We start from the raw sequence: 9,804 nt of genomic DNA on the forward strand, positions 1-9,804 counted from the left end.
GTGGCAAGTTGTTAGTGTGGGATCTACTGTCAGTTTTTAGTGCGGATAAACAGACTGAGGGAGGGCAGCAGCTTTAGGTTGTAAGCAGTTGTCTCTCAGCGGGCATTTTATAGCAGATCAGCCAACACAACTCCTGTTTTTGAGGGACAGATGGATGACAGTTGAAGTTTATGACAACACTGTGACAATTTGTAACGCCGAAAGAGAAGGGAACTGAATTTGGAGAGACAATCGCTATGTAATGATGAATATGTAGTCTAAAAGGTTTAACAGAAATGGGTCTTTGACCGTGTATTTGACTAAGCCATCCAAGTACTTTTATTGTACAATGGCAAATGTTTGCTTTTGCCACACGTAAAATAACAACAACAAAGCTGGACTTTAAACTAAGTAATGCAAAACGCCAGTGAGCATCACCAGGAAATGCTAGAGCATTTTGAGGACGTGCAGATATCCAACCACACAGGTGAAATGTCCGTGCCCCAGTTTTCAATCAGTCCTATAAGCTACATATTCCTTTTGTACTTTGTCTTACACGTGGCAAACATGCCTCTCAGTGCCAGAATGAGCACATTTATAACAACAATAGTAAATGTGATTAACAAAAACTCCAAAGCAAACAATTTTGATTGTATATTAAATGTATACAGCAACCTGACAGCTATATTTCAGCAGAAGCAGACTACAGCTGATTGATTAGCTTGCTTTTGTTATTCATGTGCGTGAGGGATGGTGCAAATTTCAGCTTTGTATGGAAGACTAGGTGAGTTTTTATGTATACGTGAAAGCACCCATGGCTGGTGTAAAGAGGCAGGCAGACAGACATGATGACTGACAGCAGAAAGAGGATTTTCAGACTGTTGCCTAGTGAGAGGCTAATCCTGAGCCAGTGGCCCCGTCTTCCTCTGATCCCATCCCTGTTCTTCTGTCTGCTCTCACTCTGCAGGTTGAGCTTCGTTGGACTGAGCTGCAGGATCTTCTGCTACCTCCACTCTTCAGCTATCAAAGGGTAAGTAATTGATTCTGTCTCCAGAATTCACATTCTGAATTTTTTTCAGCTCCTTTCCTCATTTGTGTTTCCTGTTTGCTCATGCACCTCACTTGGAAAAGTGCAGTAGCTCTCACATTCATTAACAGACTATTTTATGGATCACATGATTTTTTTTTCAGTTCAGTTTGATACAGTTTTGATGTATTTTTATTATTCTATAATAGAAACACTTTGATTATCTTTGTTTGATATAAAAAAAAAAATTCGAATCCTTTTACCTTAAATTATTATTTACACTACACAGTATAGTCTACACACAGCCACTTGCATTAAGACCACTTAAGCTGCCCTCTATTCCCAGCCATCTGCTACTATTCTGCTTAAATGTTATTCTTTGTCAAACAGCCAGCAATGTCTCCTGCACCTACATTTACTTTATATTTCTTTATTTTAAAAAAATCTGCAAATAAGTCAGATAACCATTTGTAGACTTAGCAGTATGTCTTTATCAAGGGTCAAAAGGTGTAGGTGCCTCCCACTCTACTTACTATGCACTCCCTGAGAGAAATCCCTTTAATCCAACTTTTCTCCTTGACTTTAACGTGGCCTTAAAGACCTTTACTCCACTTCTTGGTCTTTCTTGGGTTTCTTGAAGAATGTCTGGTTTCTTCCTATATGTTTTCTTCTGTTTGTCCTGTGCAAGCTTGGCCTGTTTGAGAAAGAATCATGTGTTTTCCACGGATGAGCCGAACTCTAAGCTGGCAGTTTAGCTTAACTTCACTAACTTACTATCAGTCTGTGTGCGTGAGAGAGAGAAAATGATATGATTTGTGACTCCTAATTTCAGACAAGAAAAGAAATTCACTTTTGTAATATAGGTAATCTGCAACAATACAGTTGCAGATTACAATATCTAGTTCTCTAATATCGTGTTAATGTGTGTTGTATATATAATGCTATAAATAATTTTTAACCCATCATATTTTTTTTTCATATAAGTATCTTAAAAATACATAAAAATAAAATAAACTGTGCTTCTTTGCAAGCTCTGATTAACAGACTGAGGAGTCTTGCAAGCAACTACGAAAAACATTATTAGGCAATTATTAATATGGTCAAGGCACCCAATCACAAATCACCTGATCACCTGAGACAGTGACTCTCTTTGGGTGACCAATCAGAACTGCTGTATGCTTCACCAGTAATCCCATTGCACAGACTGCAGGCGTATCTGTTACTTAAGCAGTTCATAGCTTAAGGCTATTAGTGGTTTTGTCTGAGTATGTACTCACGAAGAGCGAATATGTGTTAAGACGTCTTAATTTAATATGTAAACTTTAAGGGATTGCTGAACTTTGTGACAGCATGCAGAAAAATACGACGAGCTTCAGTCTGCAGCACAGACTTGTACAAATTATTAAAGCAAATATTCTGCTCAGCTGTGGAGGTAACTACTTTTTCTGCTCTCCTCTCAGTGCTGTCTGGTTTAACCATCTGATTCCCAATTATCCGCTTTCCCTGAATGCCACCTGTGACCTTCAGGAAGGATGCCTGTAAAGTTCAGCTTTCGTTAATAGTGATGGGATTTCCGGCTCTTTTTAGAGAACCGGCTCTTTCGACTCCCAACCGGGTCTTCAGGTTGTTTTGTTGCTTTAATTAATTTATTATGAACAACAATTTGAAATTATGCACAAAAGGAATGACTAATGTAAAAAAAAAAAAAAACCCTGTGGTTTTATTTATATATGTTTATATATAAATATATACGGTGGCCCCTAGAGACAAAGCACGTACAAACTCCAAAACACATTTCTAGCGTTAACTGAACTTCCAAAACAGAGCTACCTAGATCACTTAAATTACACAATTGAAAGCATATGTGTATTGTTTGTGTATTTATACACAGTCACTCATATATATTCAAATAAAAAATAAATTGTTCATTTACCTGTTACTACCGCACACCAAATCCAGTCGTTGGTACTTCCTGGCTTGTGTAGCCACTAGGTAACAAAAGCTCGACACTGCCCCCTAGCATCCTGGAGCACTTCCGTTGTGTTTTTTACGTGCTTCGGGGTTTGTACGTGCTTCAGAGTTTGTACGTGTTTTGGAGTTTGTACGTGTTTTGGAGTTTGTACGTGCTTTGTCTCTAGGGCCCACCGTAAATATACTTTTATTTATTCACTCCACATAAAATGTAATAAATAATTCATATAATACAAAAACCACCTGTTTACATTTCAACTTTTAACTATTTAAATTTTCAGCGTTTTCCTTTTAAACAAATTTAAAGTGAAACAATACAAAACACTGCAAACCACAACACAATTAAATATAAATATGAAAAAATATGGAAACAAAAAGATGCACATATGGGCCTGCATGAATAAACTTTCTGAATCCTTTATCATCCGCAACTGAAAATAGTTGTGGATGATCACTATACCTTTCTAATGTGACGTTGTTGTCCCTGGCTCTCTTTCTCTCTCTCTCCCTCCCGCTCTGTTCCTGTGCTACTGCGAGTGTAACTACCGCCCCTCCCCCCTCTTCCCAGCGCAAAAAGTGCGAGAGAGAGGGTGAGATAAAGAAAAAAAATCCACGGGAGCCGGCTCACGTCGTTCACTTCAAAGAGGCGGCTCTAAGAGCAGTTTCGTTCGCGACTGACACATCACTATTCGTTAAACGAGAAACTCAGCATGCTGTATGGTAGTGCATGAAAGACATGGCCTGAAACAGTCCAGTGAGATTGTAACCATTACATTACATTCATTATGGATTTTAATACTCAACTGCAGTACATTCCTGCACAAACACAACTTCACGTTTCTTAGTCCGCCAGACTGAAAATTGGAATTTTACTATCCAGGGCCAATAAATTACAATTTAGAAGTTCTCGAAGAGTAACCTTTGTCATCTGCACTTTTACCAGATAACAACTGAGACCTCACAAGCATGGCAAGCTCTTTCACCCGTGTGATTTCTGGCCGTAACACGGCAGTGATGTTGGCCATGGGAGCTGGCACGCTGACATCCGGATACCTACTCAGTGACAACATGGAAGCTGCTGAGAGGAGACGGCTCTATCCACCCAGGTACTTGAAAACGAGTGTATATGTGTGTATTGGTGCCATAAAGTGAAGGGAGATCAAACTGAGAGTTGTCTAGCTAACTGGTCAATCAAGTTATTGCATGAATCCAGGCCTACATTGCAGGATCGCTTGGCACAACTCTCTTTGAATTATAGCAGAAAAGCAGATAGCAAAAGGACTGTTTTTCCCCATTACAACCAAAGCACCACGACAAGTAATTTATTTCAAACAATATTTAGATGGTTACAAGCCTGGCTATGAAAATTATTTGTATAAACATTGATTTTGATCTTGCTAACTTTTTACAGTGCTGATTTCCCTGACCTGAGGAAACACAACAACTGCATGGCCTCAGCCTTGACCCCAGGGATCTATGCACGTCTGAGTGATAAGACAACACCTAACAACTGGACCCTGGACCAGTGCATCCAGACTGGAGTGGACAACCCTGGACACCCCTTTATTAAGACTGTGGGAATGGTGGCTGGGGATGAGGAGACCTATGAGGTATGCGTTCAGATTTGCACACTGTTGATGTGGCTTCCATCCGAATAAAATGGGAAATTATATGTTTGATTCATTTTTATTTTAATCAGGTGTTTGCTGAGCTTTTTGACCCTGTTATTAAGGATAGACACAATGGCTATGACCCTCGTACAATGAAGCACCCGACTGACTTGGACGCTTCCAAGGTTATACTTTCTTCTGTTCTCTGCATCACATCATCTTGAGCATCCATGAGTCCGTGTATTAACTCTTACATGCCTAACATAACCTAAAGCTTTGTCGTCCTCAGATCACCTCAGGATTTTTTGATGAGCGCTACGTGTTGTCATCTCGTGTTCGTACCGGTCGCAGCATCCGTGGACTGAGCCTCCCCCCTGCATGCACGCGCTCCGAGCGCCGTGAAGTGGAGCGTGTGGTTGTGACGGCTCTGGCTGGCCTGAAGGGAGACCTTTCTGGTCGATACTACAGCTTGGGAGATATGACTGAAAGAGAGCAGCAACAGCTTATTGATGTTAGTGAAGATTTACACATTTTTAGAAGCAAGGTTTATTTTTCTTTTTGTCTTGATTTCTTTTGCTATCTAATGTCCCCGTGATTCCTGTGTCCCCATACTGGCCAATCAGGAGCACTTCCTGTTTGATAAGCCTGTGTCACCTCTGCTCACGGCAGCTGGGATGGCCAGAGATTGGCCTGATGCTCGTGGGATATGGTAAGACTAGGAGTACAGTCAGACTAGAAGGAATATAGTGGTTTTGTAGCTCAGTGACCTAGAAATCTAGATTTTGGAGATATTCGAGTTAGAGATTTACTGAAGAATAGTATTCACATGTTGGACACGTCCAGCTTCCAGGGTGCACTCTGCATTAATGATAACTCAGTTTGCTTCCTGCAGCTTCTCGGTGTCTGTGTGCTCTTCAAGAGGACAAGTTGATTAGAGAATACACAACAGGTGTCCCAGTTACTCAAACTAAACTATTCCCACTCTGCCCTACATCCCCCCTGGAGCTGAGCTAAAATCTCAACCAACCACACATGCATTGCAATTCTAAATTCTTTTCATCACTAATTTCAACATGTTATTTGCTGACGTACCACTTTGTTAATTATAACAGATTGATTTGGTGATACTGTCTAACATCAGGCATCATTAGGTATAAGCTGTCACTTTAAGAAAATCGCCAAATTCTGACAAAAGCGTATAGCTTACTTTTAAGGGATAATATCCTGAGGAAAGCAAAGGATTTTAAGTAATATTATGTAATTTTCCAGAGATAATACAATATAAAATGTCAGTGATTATATCACTATTTATGCATTTTGGGCGTGAACCAGTGAGAGAGAGGCTCCATCAGTACACTATGATCAAACACTGGACACATGATATGTGATGTTATCCTGTTATATGTCCTTTAGTAAATAATTTTTTAGTTACAACATACATAAAACACTTAACATTTATTGCAGAAAATCAATGAGAAGCAAGTAATCCATCAAAGAAAATAAGAGAAAACTAAAGAAGATATATCTAAGAGAAAGAATTAGCTAAAAGAGAAAAATAGCGGTAAGCGAGACAGTGTAACTTTTTGATAAATCAACGAATAAAAATGATATAAATAGTAAAAGGCACCACTTTAGTTTTAAGGAAATAAGAAATTTACTTAAAAAACCCAGCACAGACACTGAATTTTTATTTATTTATTAAGTCTGTTGTGAACGAATGATTAAAATGAGTCAGTCTGTGTCATCTATTTTAACTATTCAATTAACTGTAGTTTGTCTCCAGTGAATGAAATGTCAGCTTTCTGGTAGCATAAGTCCTAGTACTGGCTGATTTTTTTAATGTGTAAATTTTCCATCTTGCCACCTTATTTCTGCTACTCTTTTTCCAGGATTTTTTTTCATTCATAAACATAAAGTTTATAATACATGTTTGTTAGTATTCTTAGACCTGTACTAGTAGCTCCAATAAAATCAAAATCAGTCACTTAAAGTCGAGACTTAAAACCATATTATGCTTTTCAGATCACATTTTTTAAAAAAAACCTCAAAGCATCTTTACTTGCATCTCTCCTTGTCCTTTACAAACCTTAACACCATTTCCTTTTTTAAGAATGTTGTTTTTCTCCCTCACATATGCTTTTTTAATTGTTCTTATGTTGAATGTGACTGAAACTGATTCACTTATATGCCCTGGTGTCTTAACAAGAAAATATAAATATAGTTTTGAACTGGAGTTTAATCCTTTTTTCTTGACACGCAGGCACAACAATGAGAAGAACTTCTTGATCTGGATCAATGAAGAGGATCACACAAGGGTCATATCCATGGAGAAGGGAGGAAACATGAAAAGAGTGTTTGAAAGATTCTGCAGAGGGCTGAAGCAGGTATACACATCTCTTTATCTTTGAGTTATCGTTGGTCCAGCGTGAATTTTTCAAGTGAAATGTTTATCTATTAATTCAATTTATCACAGTCTTTTTGTCATTTCTGCCTACAAGACTGTGAGTCTATAAACTAATCTTTAGCAGAGTGACCAAAAATCAAGAAACAAAGACTCAGATTAATTCAGATCTCCGAACTAAGATTTTAGTTCGGAGATCTGAACTAAGATCTGAGTATTTATTTTAACTTCTAGGTTGAGCATCTAATTCAGGAGAGAGGATGGGAGTTCATGTGGAATGAGCGTCTGGGCTATATCCTCACCTGCCCCTCAAATCTTGGCACGGGACTCCGGGCTGGTGTGCATATTCGTCTGCCCCTCCTCAGTAAGGTAATTCATGAATCATAATAACAGTTCATCTCACGTTAACTCCAAACACATGCACATGATGTCACGTAATCTTCGTGTATCTGACAGTAACTTGAATTTGTTTGGTGTTTATGATCTAGGATGCTCGCTTCAAAAAGATCCTGGATAATCTGAGACTACAGAAGAGAGGCACGGGAGGTGTTGACACAGCCGCTACCGGAGATACCTTTGACATCTCTAACCTTGACCGTCTGGGCAAGTCAGAGGTAAATCCTCAGGGAATGAAGACAACAGCTAAAGAAAGTAAAGCTCAAAAGTGAACAGCAGGCAGAGAGAAACAGAGTCAGATGGAGGAGAGCAGACATTTGTAGCACAACAGGTGTAAGCTTTGAATAACTGTACCCCATGCTGTTCTTTAATCTGTAATCCAGGCAGGGGTGTGCCAGTGAAGGTTAAATGGCTGCTTTTTCCTGAGCAGAATGTCTTTGCAGGCTTTGGCAAATGCTGTGAAAGGACCTTAGTGTTTAAGGTCAGGGATATAGTGGGGTGCTGTGGTTACTTCCATTTGGGCCAAACGGGGCAAAGTTTGTAAATGGCCTCAGGGGAAGCCCCTGCCTGACGAGGGTAATCTCAGGAGGCACAAGTGTAAAGGTTTAAGTTAAATTTGCCAGAGCGTCACATGAGCCTTTGCAGTACAGTTAATGCTAACCAGGTGTGTACTGGTGTTGGAGGGGTTAATAGCAAAGAATGGCAATCAACAAAACACACAGTATCTTAGCTGAACTTCAAGAAAAAGTTCAAGAAAAAGCTAAGATCCATTTTATTTTGTTTGTTTGATATTAACGCCATCACAGACTTTGTTTGATCCAGCTCAGCTTAATATTGCAATGCTTTTATTTCTTATTTCTTTTGTGCAGTGTACACAAATTATAACCTCACAAGTACATACATTGGTGGTGTTGTTTTTCTGGTATTTCACTTAATAAGTTAGAACTAGTTTAAAGGTCAACAAATAAATACTATGATTGTGTTTGTAACTCCACTCTCGCCATATGTTATATGGAATCAGTTAAAAAGGACTGATTTAAAAAATAAATGCTTTATGTTTTTTTTTATCCAACCAAATAACAAAAAACAATTTCATTTATTTCACGTCTTTCAACTTGTGAAAAGAGCTACTCTTTGATATCAGTACTTGTAACATTCAGTTATATCCAATAGAGTTTCAGGATCAGATACATGTAGCGATGAACCGCTGAGTTACAGTTAAAGGCAACCTTTATAATAACTTTGTACATGCTCATAATAAAATATTGTTGACACTGGCTACGTTGCATCCACAGGTTGAGCTGGTGCAGTTAGTGATTGATGGTGTTAACTACCTTATTGAATGTGAGAAGAGGCTGGAGAGGGGGCAGGACATCAAGATCCCGTCCCCGGTTCCTCAGTTCAGGAAGTAAGAATCACCTCGACTGGGCGGTGGGCATCCTCCGATCACTGATCATTTAACTAATGTTTATTGCATGTATAACACTGTACTAACTTACATGCAAAATAAATTCATTACATGTACACGACTTCTAAAACTAATAAACTCCAATGATGAATTAAGTTTTGTGTTACTGGTTGGTGCTTTTACAACTTTGGTGGTATTAACAGCCTTTTAGACAGTAACTGCAAAAAAGGTAACTTGTGAACAAAGGAAAATAATTTACTCAGCATTGTTTATAGTTTGACTCCATTCAGTTTCAGAGACCTTAATTTACTTCTTTTGCCTGTACTGACTTTCTGAGAGCTTGCCTTTGTAATATGCACCCATATAACAGCAATTAAAAAGTCTAACACCAAAACTGATGCTAATAAAAACTATATTAAAAGTAAACATTTACAAACAATAAAAACGTAACTGAAACAAGCAAACCTGCTCTGAAAACAGCAATAAAATAGCACTTTTTATACATTAATTCAATACTTTTATTGTTATATCTGAAGATTATTGGTGTTTGTTAATCACATCTTATTAATATCATATATATGTATCTATAATGTAATAAGACATGCTCCTAATTTCTTAACTATAAAGCTAAAATGCCACAAATACAAAAAAAGAGAGAGAGAGAAACAAGAGAGTTACAATGATTAAAGTATAACTCACAGCACTATAAAATATTGTTAATGCTCACACTTGACCGCCCAGCGTTCTGCTAGTTCCTTCTCTTTTCCAGACACAAGAGGAAGAGGAGCATTGTCTGTCGTGGCTGGCTGACTCAATAAGAACGAGCTATATTGGGCAATAATGTCATGACCTTTACAGCTCTATAATTAAGTGCTGAACCCTACTTGTCCTGAACTTTAACTCACAAAGAAGACTTTATTATTCTTACAGCGCTGAGTCCACATCGCTCTGATGACTAGACTTGTTTCTGTCTATAAACAAGAAATAAAAATATGTCTGGAATAAAACAACC

General features: G+C 38.4%; 1 protein-coding gene across 1 annotated transcript; it reads left to right on the plus strand.

Annotated features, from left to right (window-relative positions):
- The first annotated feature begins 524 nt into the window (after positions 1 to 524).
- On the plus strand, positions 525 to 8,957 carry LOC120745946 (creatine kinase U-type, mitochondrial-like). The gene is made up of 10 exons (XM_040051177.1): positions 525 to 1,009; positions 3,921 to 4,083; positions 4,389 to 4,587; positions 4,677 to 4,772; positions 4,877 to 5,098; positions 5,211 to 5,296; positions 6,848 to 6,971; positions 7,223 to 7,357; positions 7,477 to 7,602; positions 8,680 to 8,957. Exons 2-10 carry the CDS (start codon positions 3,944 to 3,946, stop codon positions 8,794 to 8,796), a joined length of 1,245 nt encoding a protein of 414 aa, XP_039907111.1. The 5' UTR covers positions 525 to 1,009; positions 3,921 to 3,943; the 3' UTR covers positions 8,797 to 8,957.
- The last annotated feature ends 847 nt before the right edge of the window (positions 8,958 to 9,804 follow it).

This window comes from Simochromis diagramma, unplaced genomic scaffold, assembly GCF_900408965.1.
Source record: "Simochromis diagramma unplaced genomic scaffold, fSimDia1.1 OVJJ01000131.1, whole genome shotgun sequence".
Taxonomy (NCBI): domain Eukaryota; kingdom Metazoa; phylum Chordata; class Actinopteri; order Cichliformes; family Cichlidae; genus Simochromis; species Simochromis diagramma.

Excerpts from the sequence above, each read along its gene's own strand:
- LOC120745946 (XM_040051177.1), top strand. The coding sequence starts at position 3,944 with ATGGCAAGCTCTTTCACCCGTGTGATTTCTGGCCGTAACACGGCAGTG. Across the intron at positions 5,099-5,210 it reads AGCAGCAACAGCTTATTGAT|GAGCACTTCCTGTTTGATAA; the intron begins GTTAGTGAAGAT and ends CTGGCCAATCAG. Across the intron at positions 5,297-6,847 it reads CCTGATGCTCGTGGGATATG|GCACAACAATGAGAAGAACT; the intron begins GTAAGACTAGGA and ends CTTGACACGCAG.